Source organism: Poecilia latipinna, unplaced genomic scaffold (genome assembly GCF_001443285.1).
Source record: "Poecilia latipinna isolate Pla-1442-1.1 unplaced genomic scaffold, P_latipinna-1.0 Scaffold724, whole genome shotgun sequence".
Taxonomy (NCBI): domain Eukaryota; kingdom Metazoa; phylum Chordata; class Actinopteri; order Cyprinodontiformes; family Poeciliidae; genus Poecilia; species Poecilia latipinna.
In genome coordinates this window covers 79,147-104,025 of record NW_015113340.1, presented here as the reverse complement: position 1 = coordinate 104,025, position 24,879 = coordinate 79,147, and the positions used below count along the sequence as shown (strand labels likewise).

General features: G+C 37.3%; 1 protein-coding gene and 1 long non-coding RNA gene across 2 annotated transcripts; both read right to left on the bottom strand.

Annotated features, from left to right (window-relative positions):
- Positions 1-2,467: 2,467 nt before the first annotated feature.
- Positions 2,468-24,851, bottom strand: LOC106955295 (uncharacterized). Its single transcript, XR_001426547.1, has 3 exons — positions 22,669-24,851; positions 2,544-2,546; positions 2,468-2,480 (listed from the first exon to the last, which is right to left on the bottom strand). It is a non-coding gene; the product is annotated as an uncharacterized LOC106955295 (long non-coding RNA).
- On the bottom strand, positions 8,861-15,770 carry cnpy3 (canopy FGF signaling regulator 3). Its single transcript, XM_015045397.1, has 6 exons — positions 15,494-15,770; positions 14,150-14,276; positions 12,713-12,809; positions 11,920-12,042; positions 11,109-11,226; positions 8,861-9,399 (listed from the first exon to the last, which is right to left on the bottom strand). Exons 1-6 carry the CDS (start codon positions 15,597-15,599, stop codon positions 9,122-9,124), a joined length of 849 nt encoding a protein of 282 aa, XP_014900883.1. The 5' UTR covers positions 15,600-15,770; the 3' UTR covers positions 8,861-9,121.
- Positions 24,852-24,879: the final 28 nt, after the last annotated feature.

Sequence of the window (24,879 nt, the reverse complement as noted above, 5' to 3'; positions counted from 1 at the left end):
AAATTTTTTAGAAAACGAGCGAGAGCGAGGAGCAGAATAGATCTGAAGTGAGCTGTGATATCCAGTCCTCAGGTCTGTTGTGTGATCATTTCACAGCCTAAATGTCCAAAGGTCAGCTGTTAATAATGGCAAGCCCCGAGGAGTGAGCGTATGCAGATGTGTGTGTGAGGGAGGCAGACAGCGAGTGTGAAGGCCTGCATGTCACACCTTTCTGCTCTAAATGCCATGTAGTCTGCCGTTAGTGTCACCGCTGGACCGTCCCCACGAGGCCGGGAGATCAGCGTGCGTTTGGAAATTTAACCGACACCGAGCAGTTTCATGAGCAACGATCCGCGGGTCCAGAGGCCCGCGCCGCGCTCAGACGAGTCTCAGCTCTTCAGCTAAAAGTAGAAAACGGCAACAGCAGGAGAAAGTTGGGCTGATTTAGACTCGGTTCGATTAGGAAGAAACATTTTCAGCTGCAGTGTGTAAAACAAAGCAAACTAGTTGAAAAAAACTGTTCTCCGCCTCGCCTGTGGGGGCGCTGCACCAAGAACCACTGAAGGACACGACGTAAAAACTAAAGAAGAAAATAGAGTGCAACTTTCTACTTCACAAAATGGGAACAAAAATGGAGTAGCGTCAGATATTAGCGGTTGTAGGATTTCTCTTTTGTGTTTGGACTATACTCGCTTGTTTGTTTTGGTTGCATTTACCCAGAATGCCTTGTGCTGTAGTCCACTTCCTGCTTTTGGAGCAGTGTCCGATCTGCTTGCATCCAGTCAAACTGAACCAGAGTTCACTTTAATCAAACGGAGACTCAGGTTAACATTTCGCGAAGAAGGAAGTTGCGTTCCGTTTCTTCTTCAGAGGTTTTTGTTTCCTTCAGTGGTTCTCATTTATTTATAGTTTATTTTCCTCTCAAACAGATAAGAATATACTGACTTATTTCAAATAAAGTATCTGCTAAACATTCAGCCTTTTTGTCATTTTAAATACAGCATATTAAGGGTTTCTATGCTAAAATTATAATAAAATATATTTTAAATCTTATCTAATGTAATTTTTTTCTACAATATATGCCAAAGTAAACATTTTAAAAATTAATCACAAGAAAGAAAGAAAAGATTGGACATAAAGTCAATTAGCCAACAAATTAACGAAAGCTGTAATGCTCCACTTGTGAAAGTAAATCTGTTGGACTTTTCATTGGGACTTAAGCAACTCTGAATAATAAATAAACATAGCAACAACAAATTAGTCTAAAGATGAGCTGATTTGTAACTAAACTGGAGGAAACCAGTCTATCACATAATTATATTAATTATATTGTTATATTTAACATATAAATGTCTTCACGTCTAACACAGTATCCGTAGTTATTAAGCTTTTTATATGAATTGCTCTAGTCTAAATAAAACCTGATGTCATCTAATAACTCACAGCAAGTTTTTACAGACTTGAAAAAAAAAATCTAAACAAACACATAACTAAACATGACCCAGATTCACAGCGAGGCTTTGAATGGGTCCAAGTGGTGAACGGTGAACATGAATGAGTTCAGGTTTGGACTGTGAGCTGAACTTTGAGCCAGTTCTTGTGAACCGTGAACAGGCCCAACAGTGGCCACATTAAAACACAAACAAGTCCCCACTGAGTGGACGCATTGTTGTGCTGTCACGCAACTGACCAGTTTAACATGTGATGGAGCATACAGCAGCAAAACACGCATCAGGCTGTACGGCAGGCCGTCGTAGCATAAAATCAGCTTCAACACTTCAGATGTCCGAAACTGGTTTATGACAACAAGCTAGTTATAATATGCTTAGTCATGAATCATAAACTTATACCCCTATTTATTCAGTTAAAGTCGTAATGCTACAAGAATAAAGTCATAATATTATGACAATGAAATGCTAATAATGTGAGAATAAAGTAGTATATTAGAATAAAGTAGTATATGAGAATGAAGTAATACAAAAAGTTAATATAAGAATAAAGTCAAAATATGAGTCAAAAGTCGGAATATTACGAGAATAAAGTCTTATTATGAGAATAAAGTCAAACGAAAAATGTCAAAATAATACAGGAATAAAGTCATAATATGAGAATAAAGTTGGAATATTATGACTTTATTCTCATAATACCATGTCTATATTCTCATAATGTTAAAAACATTCATCATGGACCTAGTACTCTGTCGTAGAACATTTTTATTCCAGTTTTTTTTTTTTAATGAAAGTGTCTCTTTTCCAGCTCTGCGTTTTGCAGGAAGCCCTTCAACCTCGTTCACATCAACACCTCCAACGCTGCAGCAGAAAATGCCATCGCTCTCCTCAGCTTCAGTCGCTACGACCCGAAAGTCAAGGCAGAGCGAGAATCAACAGTTTCTGGAGACGCAAAAGTGAGCCGAGGAGTTTGGAAGTGAAATGAAGAAGAACGACGTGTGAAGGAGGAAGACGGGACACAGATCTGATAGTCTGACCTTTCTAACCCTGACCCTGACGACCTGTTAGCTGCAGAGGTCAGCGTTTTATTTTTCTGACTCACCGACTGTAATCTACTTCCTTTGATTTGTTTGGCGGCTGTTTGAAGTTTTCCATGTCGCGCCACAGAAAACTCGCTTTTTATGTACAAACCTGAAGCTGACCTCCATTATTACCTGCAAGGAAAACCGAATCAGAGGTGACGGAGTTAAACTTGAGAGTTGTGTAAAAGCAGCGAGTTTAAAGAGGAAATAAGCCGCGCAGCATCGATCGATTACTGTAGGGCTTTTTTCCTTCCAGAGAGTGGACAGCCTCAGCGCTCCAATTCATCTTCCTTCTGTGCTCTCCAGGAAGGTCAAAACCCGGAAAATAGGCTACACACCAGGCATTCTGTCACCAGACACCCTTCACCTGCTTCTCAACACCAAGAAGTCGAACACAACTGGGACAAAACCAAAAATACCCCAGGTGGAGCGAAGCAGCAGCAGCAGCTGCAGCACGGCGGTTCGCATTCATTCTGCATTTAAGCTGCATCTGTTGTCCTTTCAGAGGAAACAAAAGACTACGACAAGTTAACTTTGGTCGTTCTTAGATCTGGACATTTGGTACTTGTTGTTGTAGCAAAGCTAATTAAATGTCCAACTGCTTCACTACGTCCATTTCTGCAAATTAGAGGCAAACATTTGCTGGTTTCTAGGTGAGTAATTTGTGCTGCAGGGCTGCAATTAACTAGTATTTTAGTAATCGATTAATCTAGATAATCGGTTAATCAGATTTTAATCTATTGACACATTCTGCTGAATTTTCAATTAACCACTTTAGACTTTCTGTAGAATACTAAATTATAAGAATCATATGAAGAATTAAACTATTTTTTAAATAACAAAATAAAGATTTATTGCCTAAAATACAATAACAGCATTGATTTAGTGAAGCTTAACTTTACAGATATTTATCTGAAATACAAAACACACTTAGTAAAATTTTTACTTAATATCTGCTGAGTGTGCAGTTTCATTTTTTAAAATCGATTAATTGATTAATAAATTAGCTGACGATTATTTCAACAATCGATGAATCATGATTCGTCCGATTAATCATTTCAGCCGTAGTTTCCTGATATTGTTGTCAGTCCTACACTGAAAAAAAACTGAATACTGAATGGTAAGATTATTGCATTCAATCTTTTTAACTTGATGACTTCTATAGAAATATTAAATTAATTTCCAATTACAATGCACTTAAAACGGCTTAGAAAAGGTCATTTTTTCACATTTTTTAATTGAAATATCAAAATTTTACATACATCTGTGACATTTTGACTTGACAAAATACCAATTCAAGATATTAATGTCATTCTGACCAGTCAGAATGCTGAAGATATCAGATATAAATATCTTAATTTTAACAACAGTAACTAAGTAAAAAATCCTAAAAAATTAAAATAAATTATTTTTATATTTAACACCACATGATTAAGCAGTTCTACTATTTGTCATTTCCTGTTGCAGACAATTACATGATTTTTCTTTACTCTTAGTAATAAACTAAATCTTACTGCAGTTTTCACTCATCAGACACATCAGGAAGGTTAAAGCCAACAGAAAGACAAACACGGAACATCAGAGCGCTTGTAGTAGATATAATACAGTATAACATAGTAATAACTGGACACCTGCCAGATGGGAAAGAACAGGACTTGAAAGGACATTTGAGATACACACACACGCACACACACACTTTGACAGAGGAAACCAGATGAATATTCAAATGAAAAGAATCAATATTTCCATTTAAAGGTCTGTTTCCTTTTCTCCAGGTCACATCAGACTGAACGACGAGCCGCTGCCAGAGGAATAAATCTGATCCAAACATTACTGTGAGGTCAGTTTGGAAATGTTATAAACATCACACTGATCAATATGCAATAATTCAACGGCTCCAAAACATAAAGCTTAATATAAATATGCACTTCTTTCCCTTCTAACTATTTTTATGTTGCATTAAAGTCACCAAACTTATTGCAGGAAGTCTGTTACTTGCATATTAAACTTAAATGCATTGCAGATCAAGCAGTTCTTCTTTGTGATTTGCCACACAAAATCACTTTGAGGTCAGTAAGCACAACCTGTTTTACTCCAGAACATATAAGACGCACTGTTGTTTTTTCATCAAATTAAAGGCTTTTAAGTGCGCCTCATAGTCCGGAAAATACGGTAACTCATTCTTTGGTTACCTAGAAACTAGGGGTGCACCGATTGCAGTTTTCTGGCCGATTGGCAATAACCGATTTTTAAAAAAGCCTAACTTACCGATTCCGATTTCGGTCGATACCATTTTTTTGTCTGAAATGTTGCTTGATACATGAGGGAAGTTGCTGAATTGGCAACAATGGGGCGACGATTGTTAACTGTAAATGTGCAGACATGAGCTGGTCGGCCGGTTTGTCAGTCAAACCTCTCCCATGGGAGAAGAGAAAGGCGCAGTGGTTGAGTTTTAGACCTCTGCTGAGGTTGATAACACTGGTGGATAAGCTCGGCTTCTCAAGTAAAAATCGCCAGATCTCCCAGAATTAAGGAAATCGGCAGTGATAAATCGGCTGGCCGATAAATCGGTGCACCCCTACTAGCAACGACCTGTTGAGTAATTTGTAACAGTTTCTGGTTTCGCCACCATGGCTCATAGCTGCTTAAAAATAAACATCAGTGCTACCAACTGCTTTATAATAAATTGTCTATACAGCACAGACTGAACCCTCAACCTCATCTTTCATCCCAATATTACTGAAAATCTGAGCCAGACATTGTGTAAACTACCCGAATGTTTAATTCAAGCAGCTCAAATCTAAAATAGTTCAAGGTTACCCAAGAAGCACATCAATTTTCCTCACTGGGATGCAAAAAGAAGCACAGACCGAAGATATGGAGCACATGAAGATAGTGAGAAATCTCCATGGGTAATATAAATGTGTGTGTTCACGTGTCTGCTCTCTTTACATTCCATTTCCACCGTCCACAGTGTCCAAATAAACCGTCAACCCTGAAATGGCTGATAAAGTGTGTGTTCATGTGTGTGTAAGTCACAATATTTGCCCTGTGTTATTGCAGCTCTGAGGCCACAGTTTCTTCTATAAACACCCAGCTGTGAATTATTCAATAAATAAACACATTCAGGACCTCACACACACACACATTTCAGACAAAACATTTTTTATATGAATGGTGGATATGTAAAAATACACACACCTGTCGAGCGATAACAGTTGATATCTCAATTCTAGCATAAAAGACAAGCATACACACACAGAGAGAGAGAGAAACACACATTAAAAAAAGCGTTGAAAGGGGATGGGAAAGCTGACGGACTGAATTAACTTTGGAAACACACCCACCTACACACACACACACACACACCATTTCATTTAGTCTCTGGTTTAGTGGATTTGGCTGCTGGTCAAGTGCAAAGCAATATAGAAGATGTCACTAAAACAAATGATGCGGTGACACCTATGGCACAAATACGGTACTGCAGGAAAGCTCAATTAGATCACAATATTTGATGTCCATCACCATTAGCTCCTTCAGGGAAAATTACTTTAAAAACCACCATTATGTCCTAAATCAAATTATTTCACAAGTCAGCACCTGCATTTTATGTAAAATGTTAGGTCTGAAACAATTAATCATTGAATTGTTGAAATAATCGTCAACTAAGCCAAAGTTTCCCTTCGATTGCAGCTTCCAGTTCCACCTAATTTTCCACAACAGGGTTGAGTATCTTCAGTTTGCTATACATAGTTATCATGTGACGTCACTTCCGGGGACTTTATCGCCGACAGCCACCTTGATAGGTATCCATTTCTCTTATGACAACCATGGAGTTACTGATGATATTCTGTATCTCATACTCTTGCACATTGGCCAAAAGTATCAATATATTTTCTTTTTGTTCGTCTGGAAGAAATGATGCGTCTATGCTATGCTCTGCATTTGCTTACCAAGATGGCGGTTCAGAGGCACTGATCACTTCCGGTTCAGACTTGTAGGAACTATGTATAGTTTAAAAACTACAATACTTAGACTCTTCAAACCTGGACTAGATTGTTCTACACAAACAGTAGATTCATTCAAACTCAGTTTGAGATGCAAAACTGTGCTTAAATCGCCCATCAAGTAAAGGTTTCACAAATCACAAACTGGATTTTAAATATTCTGGTGGTTGTGTACAACGAATCAGTTCATGAGTCTGAGCGATTTTAACTAGAAGAGATTAAAGACGCTCAAGGTAGTGAAAAATTAGGTGGAATCGGCCTTTAGCCATTTCCCCAACCAACGGGAAATGGCTTAACATTTAACCTTTATTTTTCAACAATTCAACCCACAACATCTCAGCCAGAGCTGGCTAATATAAACAGCTGTAAAAAAATAAAAATAAAAGGATCAGCTTACCTCTAATGATGACTCTGAGTCCGAAAAGATGAAGTGTAGAGTCCGGTGTTCATGTTTCGGTGCTAATCACTTTTGTTGTTATCTCTCTTCATTTTCTTCATTAGCAGTGAGCTAGAAGATGTAGCGATCCCATTTGTTTAACAAGTGGGAAAACTGGTTAAAACCAGCTTTATTCTTGTTTAAACGCAAGTAGCTAAGACTTTGTTAGAGGCTAACTGGCAAACGGTTAGCTAGCCGCCATCTTTGCTAACCACAATGGCGTCGAGAATAAAAACAGCGATTTTACACCAGATTCTGTTTTCGACAGATGCCTTGCCATCAGAGGGCGCTGTCATTGAATTCATATTTTTAATGTCACGGTCTATGTCTGAAAAACCGATATTTACCAGATATATTTAATTTGTTACAGCTAACAATGCATTTTTGTTAAATTTGATCATTGGGTTGTTCCGCACGGCAGTATTTTAAGACTGCTGCTCTTTGTTATTAGCACTGATCTTCACGGTTTTTTTAACCTCCCTTTTGTATAACGATACTGTCCTTTTTCTGTGGGGTAAATACTGACAACAGATGAAATACAGATTACACCATGAACACAAATCATTTAATAATTAATGTTGAGAAAACAGAATGCATGTGTTTTTACTCACCTATCCAGTCCCTTTACTTTTTCTAGGCAATTATTTGCCCAGAGCAACAACTTACAAATATCTGGGATTTGTTGATTCTCACCTTACAGTGAACATGTTCAGAATATATTAACATATAATTCAGCTTGGGGTCTGGCACAAATGAACCCTTTAAGGATCATTTAAATTGTAAATACTTTTTAAATAATGACAGGTTGGCTTTAGATAGCTTTTTCCCTAAATAAATGAGGACACAATTACAATACAGTTCTGTTTTTTAATTCAAGTTAACTTTCTGATAAAGTTTGTTTGATTTAAAAATTTAAGACAAATTGCAAAAATCCTGTCGGTATTTTAAAGGAACTTGCCGTTTGTGAACTTGAAGTCGGACTCCACCTAGTGGTCAAAAAGGACGCTGCATCATAACTTTAAAAGGCTAAATTCAATAGTTTTGAAACAAATTAAAACCAAGTTATCTTACAAAAAACAATCTTCTATAACCACAGAAACTGAGGCAACATACTGACACACTTTATTTCATCCAATGTTTGCAGAGTTTCAAATAGTTCCAGCTCCAGTACATCAACACCAGCATCTTACTCCAGAGTAAAAATCTCGTAAAAATACACACAAAAATGCAACAGCGGAGGTCAAACACACACACCTTAAATAGCAGCGTCTGTACAGCGCACAAAAACAGACTTAAATGAAACAAAATAATGTACCTAAAGGTCCAGCTCTCAGGAATTTACTGGTATGAAAACAGCGAATAGGAAAAGAACGAGTCGCTTTGTCAGGAGACGAAAAATATGACAAAAGTTTCACAACTTTAAAGTGAAAGTTTGCTTTCTAGACTCAGACCTCAGTTTTCATTTCCCAAGAAGTTTCATTTACAATCAGAAAACCATTAAAAATGCATCTTTTAAAAGAAAGTAGAATTAGATTGTACTTGATTTTCATTCATAAATTATTTAATCTCATCTTTCTGTCGGGATTTCAGATTCACGTCACATAAATTTGGGGCAAAACTGAGTTTTTTTCAACAGAACCATGATCTTAATCACACAAGCTGACACCAACTTTTGTTTAAATTAGTCATTGAAGACTCTTGTGTGAGTCTTCAATGACTAATTGAAGACTCACACTTCAATTAGTGCGAGTCTTCACACTAACCAGATGTACATCTGGTTACATCTGGTGTAACCAGATGTAGAACAATCTGGTTACACCATCAGTTTCTATCATCTGCACAGCCTCCAGTCAAATTAATGATGTAAGCCTTTAAATATTAAAGTATTTAAAGGCTTTAATGAAAGCCTTTAAATACTTTCATTAATTTAAAGGCTCCCAAATTTAAATGCCGTTCCTTCTGATTCGTGGATGTAGACATCAGGACAAATACCAAAACGGTACTTTTAAATTAAAACAATTTGCCATGAAGTCCTAAAACAACGATAACATCCTGGCTTAAAGGACCTTAAAACTCTAACAGGAAGTGCTTGTTCAGCACATTTCCTGTTTAGACGATGCTGCAGATTGTTTGAAGCAGGCAGGAGAATCCAGAGGGAAACCCGGCGGCTCACAGCTCCGTTTTCTGCCCAGAAAGAGGCACCTCAGGCTGGATCTCCTCATCCGACGTCTGCCCTCCATCAGACTTCTCCACCGGAGCTTTGCTCTTTTTCTTCTTCTTCACTTTCTTCTCCTTTTTTTTCTTCTTGGTCGTCTTCTCTCCGTCTGGGCTCCCGTCTCCCTTCTCTCCTCCTTTCTTGCCTCCCTTCTTCTTTTTCTTCTTCTTGTCCTCTGCAATCGCTGCCTGGTCTCCTTTCTTCTTTGGAGTCCAGTTCTCATCCAGGCAGGCTGGATGGATGGATGGATGGATGGATGGATGGATGGATGGATGGATGGATGGATGGATGGATGGATGGATGGATGGAGTGAGCGAAGGTGTGAAAAGGAACAAAATTAGAGACAAAAATGTTTAACATAGAAACAAGGAAGAGGAAAAAATGTTGGAGCTTAATTTTAAAGTTATTCATTGAACAGTTAAAGGCCGAATCCATTAAGTCTTAAAGTTAATGTTTGGATGATCAAAGTCTTATTGTGTAATTTAACAAAAACTAAACAAAGATAAGGATTCATGAAGGTAGAATCCAAGAATAAAGTCGTAAAATAACCTGAATGAAGTTGTAATTTACAGGAATAAAGTCAGGAAATGAGAATAAAGTCCTAATCAGAAAAGTACCTGAAACAACAACATAAGATGTTTAAATTCAATAAATTTTAAGGTTTTCTTCATTAAAACAGCAGAAGTTGATGCTTGGGCGATTATTGCCCACATCGTGTAATTTAACAGAAACTGAACTGAAATAAAGATGAATAAATGTCGAACAATCTGGTTACACCATCAGTTTCTATCATCTGCACAGCCTCCAGTCAAATTAATGATGTAATTAATTATACTGCATTCTGGGCAATAAAATGATGCTGTTCTTGCTTAAAAAAGGAATCTAATCATTTTTTTTATTTAGATTTTTTTAAATATTCATTTTTAATGGGTAAAAAAGCTTAGAAGAAAAAAAGCTTATTCAATAACTGAAGTAATCTGAAGTAGCAGCTCGAGAAATGACTGGGCAACATCCAAGCATCTGCTTCTATTCTAACATAAACACTTATTGGTTCCCTTTTTCTCAAATAAATAATATTAAATATATTTAAATTAAAGAACCAAAAGAAATTAGATGTAAAATTTTACCAGAAAGACAATAAAAGTTATTTTTTTGAATGAAACATTTGATAATTATGGAAAAGGGGGAATAAAATGTAGTCCTAATGACAAACTAAAACAAAAAATATTCTGAATGAAGTTGTTAGATGGATCTGCAGCCTTTCCTTTAAATCAAGCGCAGCTCACTTTAGTGCTAATAAGACAGAGAGAATATTTATTTTGCTGCTGCATCAAAGAAGCAACAACTGGTGAAAATGTTAACTGAAGTCAGAACGAGCTCTGGAGGTTTTCGTGCTCGGGTTTCCAGTGGAGGATTTTCCTGGATCAGATGTTTTTTGGCTCTGGTCGCTGCGTATAAATAAACTCCTGAGAACCGGCGGCTCGCCGCTCCCAGAATGCATTTCAGTTTCACATGTTTCTGCTGCTCAAACACAAACAGAGCAGAGAAACATTTAAGGTCCAGCTGATCTGTTCTTGTGAATTTGTTTTTATTTCACATTTCTCTGCGCACCAAACAAGGTGTTCTGAAAAAAAAAAAGCATTTAAAGTCACAAAATCTGCAAACTGAGGAACTTTTTAAGGCAAGTGGAAATAAATTATAACTTTTCTCCTGTTAATAAGCTCCTTTAAAGTCGGGAATGCTGAAAAAGAACAAGAAGAATGTGGTGTGAACTCGGGCCAGACGGGATTTTTAACCTCCGTTATGTGCGACCCTGCCAGTGGAAACATTTCTCCAGTTTGAGGAGCTGAGCGAGATTTCTAAATCCAGAACAGCCGAAGGGAAAACATTCAGTCAGCAGAAAAACAAACAACAACCTGAGAGCATTCTGAGTGTGTTCACCTTTGTCTCCTCCTTTCAGGACGTGTTTCTCACACAGGTAGGTGGTCAGGTCTTCCTCCTGGTTCCCTTTGTACCAGTCTTCAATCACGTCCTCGTACTCTTCCACCATCACGTCACACTGGGAAACGCACACACACGTCCACACACACACTGCTCTTTAAAAACGAGAACGGGGCGCGCCACTTTCAATTTGCAGTTTTCTCCGATTTGTTTTACCCACACAGTAAAGATGTCGTAACAAAATGAGAATAAAGTCGCAATAATACGAGAACAAGGTTTTAACAAAGTGAGAAGTCGTAGCAAAGCGAGAATTAAGTTTCAGAATTACCCGACTCAAGTTGTAATCTACAAAAATAAAGCCGTGAAACGAGATCAAAGTCAAAGAATTACTAAACAGAAGTCATGATTTGCAAGAATAAAGTTAAAGTAACAAAATGAAAGTCATGATACTTAGTAAAGAAACGGATATTAAAATAAGGAAAGCTGAGCATCTTATAGTTTCTGTAAGTTATCGGTAACAGAACTTTGAAATGATTTTGTTTATTTCAAAGTAAGAACCAGATGGATTTGCTGAGCCTGATAACACCATCGAAGCTTTTTTCACTTTAAAACAACTGTTTTCCCCTAATTTACAAAAAATATAAAAATCATCTCAGTCTGGTCCCAATACGCTGTCGTCAATAACGCCCAGTCGTTTTTCGCATTTTATCAATATTGTATGTTCTGTTATTATTTCACCCTTTTAATTTAAATTTGACCCCGTTAATTCAAACGCAGCACATATGGAAAGAAGCAAAAACAAAACAACCACCTGTTTCTTGAGGTCGGCGACTTCAGCAGACGTCTCGTTCCAAAGTTCGTAGGGAATATCCATCACCACCTTCACTCCCTTGTGCACCAGGCCATGAAGGGTGGAGAACGTCTCCGACATGCCCTGCACACACACACACACACACACACACACACCTGATCAGGAATCATGGGAAACTGAACTTCTTAAGGACATTTTCTCTTCACCAAATGAATTCAGACAAAAAAGCTCCAGAGATGAGAGGAGAAACATCTTAAAATTAAGTTTCATTTAAAACTCTTCCTGTTTGTCTAGAAAACATCCAGCATCCAGAAACCTGATCTGGATCAGGGGTCTCCAACCTGCGGCTCCGGAGCCACCACTGGTACTTTGGATCGTCCACAGAGACTCCAAATATCTTTGGCTAAAATTCACAAAGAACCAACTGAAGTTTTAAATGTAAATGAAATTATATCTCTATGAAAAGAGTAAATTTCTGACAAAAAACTCAAGACATTTTGACTTGAGCTTCAGAAATTTTCTAGGAAAAACAAGAAAGTTTTTCTGTTTAAAACGTTCAAAATTTGATTTTAAAAAAATCCTAAATTTTTTAAATCTTTAACTTTGAAATGTCAAACATCACAAAGAAAATGTTTTTATTTTATGTTTTCATTTATTCTAAATGATATTATTTTCGATAAATATATACACACACTCCAGACCTTGACCACACAGACAGTCTGACCTTGACCACACAGACAGTCTGACCTTGACCACACAGACAGTCTGACCTTGACCACACAGACAGTCTGACCTTGGCGAAGCGGTTGCTGCCGCTCCTCTCTTTGTGCAGGTTGTACTCCAGCAGCCTCTGGCACACGTTCTCCACAACCTCGATGAATCGCAAATCTCTGGAAAACGACAAAAAGACTCGGCTCAACTTGAGATAAACTTTTATCACTGCTGCGCTGCTGAAAGGTCAGAGGTCACGGCTGTCTGGTTTAGGCTTGGTTTACAGCTACCCTGAGCTGTAGGAGGAGAAAGAAATCGGATCGCTGTTTTTGTACCAAACCAACAACTTTCTCCCACATTTCTCTCCTCAGCCTTTTAAAGAAGAACCATTTTTGCCTCATAGAGTCGTTTTGTTTTCTTTCCTTCATATTTTCTGCACAGTTTGCATGTTTTTCTGCAACACGAACTGCATCTGAGGACTTTACCTAAATCATGTCCATCAGCAGATTGGTTGATTTTCTATTATACATGTGGGTCAGTAAATTAGCTTCATTTGTCAGATTAAAATACATTTTTAAAAAACATTTAGGCAGCTACTAAACATACTTTCATTAAGACCAGATTACTGTAAAAAGTTTTTAACAGGTTTAATTTAATATTCTAATCTTATTAGGGTGCACTGATACAAAAATTTGGGCTAATATCGATAACCGATATTGATATTTCTGCATCTACTTATTGAACTGATACCATATGCTAAAATAAGACTAATATCATCTGATACCGAAGTTGTTTCCGATGTATCATACATCCCTAAATCTAATTCTAATGTTTTTATTTCACTTTGAACATAAAAACCAAAATAACTGACACAATTAATGGTTAAAACCTAGTTATAAATCTATAATTCCTTACTATTGGTGAAAAAGTTCCAAGTTACGAGTGAAATGATCTGCTAGTGGAGCAAGGCGTTTTCTCATATTGTAAGTTATGATAAAAGAAATAGTGAAATTTCACTTGTAACTCCAACTTTTTCATCAACATTAAGAAATTATTGACTTAAAACAAGCTGCTACAGCTTGGTGAAAAGTTTGTTGTAACTTTATTTCCAGTGTATTAAGATATTTTCACTAGAAATTAGACCGAAATACTTGGTAATATTTGGTGTTTTTGAAGTGTAAGCTGCACCTGTGTTCACTGAAGCAGCAACAGAAATTGGTGAGTTGATGTCAATCATTAGAAATATCACCTAAAAACTAAAGATCCAGCTTCAAACTAAGAAGAAAAACTAAATAATTATGCAAGTAAAACTGCTTACATTTCTCTGTACTTTTGCTCTACAAGCTGCTGCAGATAAAGTATCACTTCAGAAAGTATTTCCTGCAGCGCGGCCCGTTTCTATATCGAGTTCTTCCACAGGAACTGATCTGACCGGGTTCTCGTCCCCTGGTGCCAGAATCAAGGTCTCATTTCTGCTTTTCAACCCAACCGCTTCACTGAGAGCTGCAGAGAAACTTACGACTTGACGTATTTAACCGGTGGCGCTCCCTTCCCGTCTATGAAGTTGTAGTTGCTCTCGATGACTGCCTTCGTCTTGCCCGTCTCTTCGAAGGCCGACTTCATCTCGATGCTGACGAACTTACAGACTGAAGCAGGAAAAGCCAAAACGTCACCGAGGGAGATTTCTTTCTGCAGCACAAACTGCAGAGCTTCAGCTGCTGCTTCCAGCCACAGTTTGAGCTCAAGTTTACTGTTTTATTAGCAAAAATAACAAATTCAGTTATGCATGTAGGTCTAAAATGATGGAGAATAAAATCTCTCTTTGGTCCAGAAAAAAAAAAAAAAAACAAGTCCAACTTTTCTATCTGTTACTGATTTAATCAAATAACAACGGATTTATTTACTTAATATTAAAACTTTATTTTTAAATTTAACTTGGATCTATTGTTTTAATGTACAGGTTGATCCTTAAGTAGTTTTAATTTATGTAGCTTTTATTCATTTGTTTAATATTTAATTTTAGCAAATGATTTACTCATCTAATTTATCCAGTTTAATACAGAAAAATATGAAAAAAGCAATTTAAAATGCATTTCTGATGCATTCCAGAATTTAATTTTTACTCCAGATATTCCAATTAAAGCTCCAATAATCATCAAAAGCCTTCAGATAAAATCTGACTTTACTATTATGACAATTTATGGACAGAAATATAGACGACAACAATAGGTTATTTGTCTTCAGATCATATGCAAACTTTCCAGGTTTTAGGTGAGAAATGAGCTCTTGAACATAAACTTCTGAAATCAAAAATAATTTGTGAAATTCCAAACATTTTCCAACTCTTATAACTGATTTAAGCTCAAACTAGTATGATAAAGCTGCTTAAATACATTTTTACATTAATAATACAGTATTTTTACAAAATAAATACACTTATTACTCTAACAGCAGCTATTATTGTTATTTATACGTTCTGTAAGTAAGATCCCTTCGGTAAAATTTATTTTTCATATGCATTTACAGATTCACTTTTTTGCTTGTACTTGCTCTGTAGGCAACTAATTCTTCTCATATTTTAAAATATAAACGTACAATTGTATTAAACATGTAACTGTGACCAAGATCTCGTCATTCGGGTCATTTTAAAAAGACAAATTCCTGAAATAGGACGAAAAGTAATGAAGAACAGTTCATAGCAGCGGCAAAAACAACAACAAATCCATGGAAATGAAGAATAGATCTCATGTCTGTAAATAAAGTAAACATCGGGACTGTTCGTGTGACTGAGGCCCAGCAGCGGACCGGATGACCCAGTGAGGAGCTTAAAATGACCCTAACAGCTGCTGAACTTCACTTTTACCTTCACATCTGTTAGGAAGATGAACCCAATCATCGTCTCCGTCCGTTTTAGCTGCTCCAACCGACAAAATTACGGCCAGAACCGACCAGCAAACCGCGAACATCATACCGTAAGTTGTCTTCAGCTCCTTATCTCTACATAAAAGTCGTTTAAACCATTAAAACGTGACTGGGTTAACCATTTCAGGCCAGTTTTCACATCCCTCTGCGGGTCATGATCACAGGTGTACAAAAAAATTCGTCTGCAGCCACTTCCGATAAGGGCGTTACGAACGTGACGCACGCCACAACTCGGACCAATCAGCGCCGAAGAAGTGGCAGCGGCTTGACCAATAAGAGGCAGTAGAGGTCCAGAGAGAAGATATGACATGAGGTATCACTCTGCGCCCTTTTTCGATATAACGCATAAAACTCATCTAATGTCAAAGACGAACGGAGTAAAAATACATAAACATTTAATATTTATTAAATATTTTTGTGTGTTATAAAATAGATCTATTTACAAACTTGCAGTAGCATTAGTTGTGTGTATAATATATAGCTTTTCTTTACTGTTTATCAATTATCAATTATTCATTGTTTTTTTTTTAAAATAGCAACAAGTAAGTTATTTTTTGTTGTTCGAAAAGAGAAACGTGATTCAAAATCACGATTATCACACAATATAGTATGCTTCAAATAGTGACGCCTTCTGTTTGAATTCAGTAGTCTTGTAATTCCTAGATGTCTCCAGCAGGGGGCGCTATGTCCAAGTAGACGTGATTTCTGATGATTAATCACATCTGGCTGATAGAAGCAGACAAATAGCTGAACAATAACAGTATTTTTAAGAATAACTTGTCTGTGGCTAATGGAGACCAATGATCAAATTTTTCAGACTAAATCCTTACACTTGCAGCATTCTTCTAATGCAAATAGATTTGTATAGAACAAAATAAGAGCTGATCTGTTTAGATTATTACTAATCTAAAAAATAACTACACTGAACTGCTGTGATGACCTGGAGTTCCTTGCTAAACCACAAAGGAACCAGTTAAACATAAGATATTAATGAATGCAAATGAAAGTCTCTATTTTATATATGTTATATATGTTTTATATATATATATATATATATATATATATATATATATATATATATATATATAAACTGCAATGGAAATAATTTTTGTGATCAACAGCTGGATGTTACTACTGGTGGAAACGACAAAGAAGACAACAGGAAGTGGTAGGAGGATGATGGTTTGTTTTAGTTTTTTCTGACATTTTGGCTTCATCAGAGCTTTCTCAGCATCGCCCCATTTCATGAAAAGCTGTGTGTCAAACTTAAGATCCAGAGAAACCTCTATCAGTTTATAAATAGACTTTTCACTCTTATTTTTATTAAACATGGGGAACCAATATTTAGTTTTGTACCTTTTTGTCTTTGTTTTCATTTGTTGTTTTGCTTGTATTTCCTTCTAATTCATGTCAAGCACTTTGAACTGCATGGATGCTGAAAATTACCTTACCTTATTAGCAGAATATAGACAAAGATTTCCACATATTTGTAACTGAAACGCAGCTGCTAAGTCCACCATAAACTTAAACCAAAATGTTCTAGAGGAAGTTATGAAACCTATTGGGTCCAAATTGGGTCGAAAACCCAATCAGCAACAAAACAGCTGAAAAAGAAAAAAGAAATAAATTAAGGTAATTAATATATAAATAATCTAAACCAGAAATCAGAAATTTCCTGCTACTAGAAAAAAAAGACAAATGAAAAAAAAAATAAATTCATAAAGAAATGAGTTTACTGGACATATTTGTGTCATAACTGAGATAATATTTGGCTTTAATCTAAATTAATAATTAGACATGTGTGTGTGTGAACTTTCAGCAGCAGTATAATGTGTTCCTGTGCTTGAATGTATTTGTTTGAACCCGGGTGTGTGTGAAAGAGAGTTTCACAGCCAGATAAGAGCGATTCTCAGCGGTTCAATAATAGTGCAGTTTTTCTGAGAGGTGCTTCAGTGTACTGCTGCCTGCCAAAAGGACAGTCAGCACACACACACACACACATACGCTGCTGCAGATCGGAGCGTGTCTCATAGCAGGACTTGACACTGAGTTGGTGGAGGGGAGGTTGATGTGGAGAGAGAAAGAAAGATGAAAGCTGGTTTTTATGCAGCCATGCAGCCCACACAACAGGCAAACCGGCGCTTTGTTGGACAAACTCTCATCTCTGCTGCTTTTCAGCTATTCCTCTAAAAACATAAAATAATACAGATTACATGGCAGCTTGTTGTAAAGCGCCGTCGCTCTGGTTGAACCAATAAGTGCTGAAATACAAGTGAACCACAAACATGATCTGAAAAGAAACACAGTCTTTGTTTGTGAACAAAGCTGCTTTTACGCAAACATACTGAAAATCTGTCTGCTTCAAAGTAACCTGCTGCAGCATTTGAGATGTTATTGAGGTAAACTGTGAAAATTTACAGCAGCACCAATATAGACTGATGGGAAAAGCTGATTATTCAACCATCTTCAGCAGCTTTGGCCCTCTCTAGTGGTTTTCTCTCTTGGTTGAAGGAATCCAATATGGCCGCCAGGTAGAAAATATGTAATGAAAGTCTAAGTTTGTTTTCTGCTGCTTCAGTGCAAAACCTGTTTAGAAATACGTTATCGATAGCAGAGGTTAAACTCAAAACAGTTAGCATGTTCCGCTGATTAGCAACAAGAATCTGCTCAGTTTGGGTCCAACATTTTCCTCAGATCAGAGTTCTGGAAAATCAGGGTCAGAAAAGTCCAAATGTTTACATTTAGTACCTCATTTTCTTTTTCAGCTGTTCTGTGGCAGATTTGCTGCTCTGCTTGAAGATGCGGTTGTGGTTTTTGCATCATGTTGACCCCTCTGGGCCACCGTACCCATCAACTATCGCACTGTGATGGAGGTTATTTATGTTATTATGTTGTCACACTTTGCAGTCATTTAGTTGAGAATAAACCCATTTTTATACCAAAGTATGTGGTTCAGGTAGCTTAAGCCACAACAACAAAAACTACAATAGCGGTTATGATAAACTTGCTAACTTTGCTTTTGTTGTGGCTTTTTGTACCGACTTGAACTTTATCTTTCAAATGGTTACATATTTATTCTTAATGCTAGAGAGGAAAACAAAGTTTAAAGTTAAACAGGATTGTCTTTGTAACCTCTCGTCTATCAAATAAAGTGATTTTCTTTAAACTCAAATAGGTTTGAATTGTTTTGTTGCAGAAACTTTAACAAAATGTTTCAGGGTTGGGTGCTGGCCCAGAGCGCCCCGTATCAAAGGGGTGGCCACAGTGTCCTTTGTAGATTTTTCAGCTTAGAAACAAATGTATCACATTATCTCTATTTATTTTGACATTGTTAAGTTATTTTTCTGCGGCGTTAAACTTTTCTCTTGTAATCAAAACAAGTTTTTATTTGAAAATATGTCCGTACGTTGCTGCTTTGCAAGATTCACAAAATCAGACGGAGGAGGAGGAAGCTCAGATTAAATGCAAATATTGGCGCAACATTTCTAAAGAGGCAGCATTAATCCGCAGTAGAACAACAAGTTAAACTAAATGTATTAGTGTGTAACTTAGAGAAACGTGAATGAAAATTTACAGGCATATTAGATCATTTTAAATCATAGTTGATGTTTTATGTATCATTCTACCCTGTTGGTGTTTTTAGTTTTTTTATTTGCTCTTTTCTGCCAGAAGCAGCAGAAAGAAACGACTGGATGGAGTTACGGTCCCTTCCAGGCTCTAGAAATAACTCCAGCTACAGCTCTGGGTTTCTGATCGGAGCGGCCATTTTCTCTTTCACAACCACAAATCACACTGTAGCGCAGAAACGTATTTCCTCAAATTTTATGTCAGAGTTTTATGGATTGATGAGGTTTACAAAACCTGGTCACTTGCGTAAAACAAGTGTTTTAAATTAAAGGCACTTTTTATTCTTTGCTTTTAAGAAACGTATCAGTTTATAACTATTTTTGCTGAGTTAAAACAAAGGAAATAAAAGTAAACTTGAGTTTAGAGTCATATACAAGTATAAGAATCTGCAATTTAAATTTTAATCACTTTTAAATAAAATCAACCCTAAATGTTGTTCCAAGCTTATTCTCTTTTTTTGTGATTGTTTTCTTGACACAAAGAAAGAAGTGAAGTTAAACCCCACAAACAGAGTTTTCTAAGGATGCCTTTATTAAAGAGTCAACAACGTGCGCTAGCCGTCCAGTTCTAGAAAAATAACACAGTCATACATTCATTCATGTGGAAATCCGTAAAAACAAAGAAAAACAAGGACAGTTTTTATTCTTAAAGCTAAAAATCCCTTTAGTAGGTGAGAGGGGAACCTGAATGATGCCGTGTGCCGTATGTAGTGTGTGTGTGTGTGTGATGAACAGACGAGTCAAACTATTTCCCCGCTTTAAAAAATGAGAGAAAAAAAACATGAATACAAATTTAATCCATCTGGTTTTATGAAGCTGTTCGAGGCTCTTGTTGAAAATGACATTTTCAGGAATAAAAGATTTAAAATCTCATGACTTTTGTGCAAAACGCCAAACTGAAAAGTCACAGAAGACTTTGAATGATTTAAAAAACAAAATGTGTTTGAAATAGACTGGATATTTCAAAATTAATCAACGATCAGATGGATAAAGACTGGATCGACTGTTTATAAAATATGTTTACAATTTCGATCTGACGCAGCTGCCGCGTTTCCGGCGCATTTTGAATTGGAGCTTTACTGACACCTAGTGGATGGAGACTGTGCAGAGTTTCTAATTTGGTCAGATGAGCAGAACCGCTCCGGCTGGACACGTTTGTTCCTGGGATTTTATTCGTCTATAAGTTCATTTTACTAGTTATTATTTCATAACATTGCATACAAACTTAATGTATAACATTTTACCAGGAAAGGTTTGTTCAGTGTTCTCCAACTGAAATTCAAAGCTAAGCTACATCGCTAGCTAAATGTAGCATTTAGCTAACTATCGGTCCGGTTGCTTTCTGCGTTTTGTCTTGTTGACGCTTCGTTTGTGTTTTGTTACAGTTTTATAAAGAATAATTTATAGATGATTAATCCAGTCCTATAATAATAATCTGGATTATTTCTAGCTAGCTGTGTAGCTTTGTAAGAGCAAAACACTGTGAGGGCATCATAGTCGTGACATATGAACTAGCCGCTAGCCACAAGTTGAAAATGGTACAAATTTGACCAACTAAACAGAAAACAATTGATGCTTTCCTTTTAATAAGGCAACAGTCTACTGAAGCGTTAACACTGCAAAAACACAAAATCTTACCAAGTATTTAAGTCTCATTTCTAGTGCAAATATCGTATTACACTTAATATAAGAGAAAACAAACTTGGAGGCGACTTTTCAGCGATATAGGAGCTTGTTTTAAGTAAACAATTTCTTAATATTGATGAAAACGTTCCAGTTTTGTTGGCAGATAAATTTACCCACGTTAGACGTGAAATAATCTGTCAATGGATCTAACACTATTTAATCAATATTAAAGAAAAAACAAAGTCCTGTATCTTGCTGAAAATATTTATTTTAAGTTAGTTTTGTCTTAATTCAAGTGCGCTAAGACATTTTCACTAAAAACTGGACTTAAACTACTTGGTAAGATTTAGTGTTTTTGCAGTTTTGACATGACTAAGTCTTGTAAGTGATTCCCATCCTGCCTTAATTTACAGTCCAACCTGCAGATTGGACTTGTAAGTAATTAATCTGCCTCGTCTCATCTGTGTGTTTCGACTCTTTCAATGTAAATTTTGATGTTTCTTCCCATCGTCATCTTCTCGTTTATCCCCGGCGAACCATCAGGACTAAATGTCTCAGCTGAACGGCGTCTAACCTGGATCCTGGAGAAGTGAAGTCGCAGAACAACACGAGTGCAGACGGATGCATGCTAGCTGTGCACGAATCTAAATCAATCACCGTGAATCAGGACCTCAACAGAATCTAATCATGGGCTGTGAGTGGATCGATGGGCCTGCAGCGCCTGTACGGACCCACATGGCGAAACTGGAGCCCATTTCTCATGGTGATTGATTGTCCTCACTGCGCCAGAAAGTACAGTATTATTATATTTTTCTACATATTATGAACTAATGCCGTGGTAATAAGGGCTCCTCGTTTCAGCGTTAAAATCTCACCTCCCAGTTGTCTCTGAAACATCCTGTAAGATCTACTGGTTCCCATCGCAGTGATCGGTCAGAGATGACTGAAAAGCTGAGTCCTGAAATGCAGAGGATGTTTGTTTGCTTTCATAAATCTTCATGTGTGTTACTGAGCAGCATGTCTGAGTGAAGCTCAACCAGAAAGGCCTCCATAACCTTCACTGGTTCACAGTAATCTAACAAAGTACCAATAAAGCGCTTTGACAAAGTGTTTGACCCAACAGATGTCAATCGTTCAGCTATAGAAAGAAAAAAGGGAGTAAATTCCTGCAAAAAGAAATTTTGAGGTTAATGTCAGAAATTTTCTACAAAAAACATGTAAATTTCTGAGTAAATGCCAAACATTTGCTTGAAAAAACTCAGAAATTTTGAGAATAAGCTTCTAAATGTATTAGAAAAAAAAGTAAACGTTTCCGAGTAAAAAGGTTTTACTTATGAAACTCCCAGTCAAAAATGTTTGCCTCTTGATGCGAGCTTTTCCAGAAAAATTGAGATTCAACACAAACTGAGTTTTTTTTTCCCCAAGAAACTTTTCGACTTTTCAAAATCAGAAAGTTCCAAATATTTTCTAGAAAATTTCTGAGAATGAACCCAACATTTTGTTGGTTTTTATAGCAAATTTTTGACAAACATGCTACAACATGCTAGCAAGATAAAATCTATTATAAAATCTCGGATTTCTGTCTTTTAATCTGAGAATTCTGACTTTAATCACATAATTCTGACTTTTAATCTCAGATTTTTTACTTTTACATCCAAATTCTGTCAATCTCATAATTCTAACTGTTAACATCATATTTCTGACTTTTTAAAATCTAAATTCTGACCTTAATCCAGAATTCTGATTTCTTTCTTCAGAATTATGACTTTTAATCTCAGTTTTGACTTTTAATTTCATATTTCTGAACAGGTCGGAAACCTTTTTTTCTTCCAGTGGCCCTAATCTTCTCCCGTACTACCGGTACTTTATCTCCCATGAATAGTTATAGGGCCATTCAGCTAAAGTAAAACTTGATGTTGGGTCGTTTGCTGATGTAAAACCCCCAAAGTCTCGTTGACGTTCAGAAACTAAGGACAGAAATCTGCCGTATTTCTGCCAGGAGGCAGCAGGACGGTTTCTGACTCCAAGTGGAGCTCTGCGCTTCTGGCCGTGACGCTACGGGACGCCGAGCGGATAACGGGTCGCCATGGTTGCAGACCTGACATTTTGGGACGCTGATTCATTGACATGTCGAGGCGTTTTGACGCCAAAATCGCCGGCAGCGAGGTCACAATGTCCGCCAGAGGGAGAGGAATAAACGGGAGGACGGAGAAATAACGGATGCAAAAAGCGAGGGATGATGTCACCCTGTTGAAGAGGGACGACTCCTGAGAGACGAAACAAAGGGCAGAACGTTTGACTCGAAGCTATTCATCACACCTGCTGTGTGTGTGTGTGTGTTGTAGGTAACTGTGTTTTTCTGATCAAACATGCATAATTTCTCTACTTCATTGCCGACAGTAGTATATTATCCAGAGTAAAAGTTAACAGCCTCAGCTCATGCCAACCTTTTGAAGTCGCAGCCTTAACGACTCCAAGATAAGAAAAAATATGATGAAATTCTGGTGAAATTTGCCTTTAAAACTGAATTTCCTGTTCATGTCCATCCACCACTCATTCACTTCCTGTCTCCTCTCATTCCTTCTTTTTACTAAAGTAAAACTTCTGTTGCCTTTTACTCGTCTTTCGTCTTCGTTCACCATTTATTTCTGTTCACCAGGTCAAAGTGTACTTATTGAGGAAGAGCTGAACGAGAAGCCCAGGTACTGTCGGCAACTCAAACAGAAGTAAAGACAGTCTGAAGAAACCAGAAAAGTCCTCATTATTATCATTATTAATTATTATTAGCAGTTTCATTATTATTATTATTATATTCTTAATTATTATTACTAGTATAACTCGTATTAGGATGAAATAAAGTTCCTTGGCCCTTGTTGATGCAGAGAGAGAGGCTGCAGACTACGACAGCAGAGTGCTGGTTCCATGCCGCTCCATTTTGTCCCAGAGATCCAGTTGGACTTAAATCCATCAGTCCACAGGTAAAACGGAGGTATTCCACTGAAAGCATGGCACCTTTATTTTCAATATTCCACTTGGAGGTAAAGGGGTAGTTCCATCCAACATTCAGAAACATTTAAATCCGGTTTATTCCACTGCAGATGCAACGTTCGGTTCGCAGGGCAGACTCCTGGTAAGTGGAGAAGATTTTAAAGATGTTTCCTCTCTGAAAAGTCGCCTCGGCTCTTTGTAATTCCATCGCCCAGAGGAATGAGAGACATTTCAGAGTTTCTGTTGAAACGTCGTCCTTTGGTCTTCCTGGGAAATGTTTATGAGGACAGTTTGCTTTGACTGAGTCAGGCTGGGCAGGAACAACAGCTGTTCAAGAAACATTTTCGCCTCGATTATCTGTTTTTCAACTTGGCGTCAATGGAGACGTTTTCAGTTGAGTGACAAATTAAATTCAGATTAATAATTGTGTTTTCAAGATTGTTCATCCTTTAAAAGAAACACATATGACATTAATGTCACATTTAGGTCGAAAGCGTTAGCTTCTCTCCACTACTTTTTACAACTAAATTTATTTGTTAACTTTTATATGATTCCTTCCTTTTGGTAGCTCTTCAGTAATTCAGTCTCAGTAAATCCCCTGAAATATTTGAAGCCCCTTTAAATCCTGTTTAAATGAGGCCTGATACTTTATATTTACGGTAGCTAGCCAGCTAGCAAAACAATAGCTAGCTAGTGGCAGACTGGATGATATTGGTTTAAAAGTTTTCAAACTAGTGCAAAGTTGATTTCAAGCCAATTTGCTTGTTAGCGACTTTTAACTAGTTACCCTGTTTCCCCGATAGTAAGACACCCCCGATTGTAAGACGTATCGGGGGTTTCAGGGGGGTCGGCTAATATAAGCCGTACCCCGAAAGTAAGACATATGTCTTACTTTTCGGGGAAACACCTCTCATCTAGCTGCGCGCCGCCTCCTGCCCACGTCCGCACCGTCCCCCCCCGCCATACGTCACCGCGCCGTCCCCCCCTCTCCATACGTCACCGTGTCTGCCGCCTCCGTCTGATCCAAATGAGCGCCGCCTCCTGCCCACGCCTGCGCCGTCCCCCTCTCCATACGTTCATTCGACAT

What these genes read in the sequence shown, in the direction of transcription:
- cnpy3 (XM_015045397.1), bottom strand. Translation starts at nt 15,599, where the DNA reads ATGATGTTCGCGGTTTGCTGGTCGGTTCTGGCCGTAATTTTGTCGGTT. An exon ending in GCAGCAACCGCTTCGCCAAG is followed by an intron (nt 12,043 to 12,712) that starts GTCAGACTGTCT and finishes GTGTGTGTGCAG; the next exon opens with GGCATGTCGGAGACGTTCTC. An exon ending in TCGCCGACCTCAAGAAACAG is followed by an intron (nt 11,227 to 11,919) that starts GTGGTTGTTTTG and finishes TGCGTTTCCCAG; the next exon opens with TGTGACGTGATGGTGGAAGA.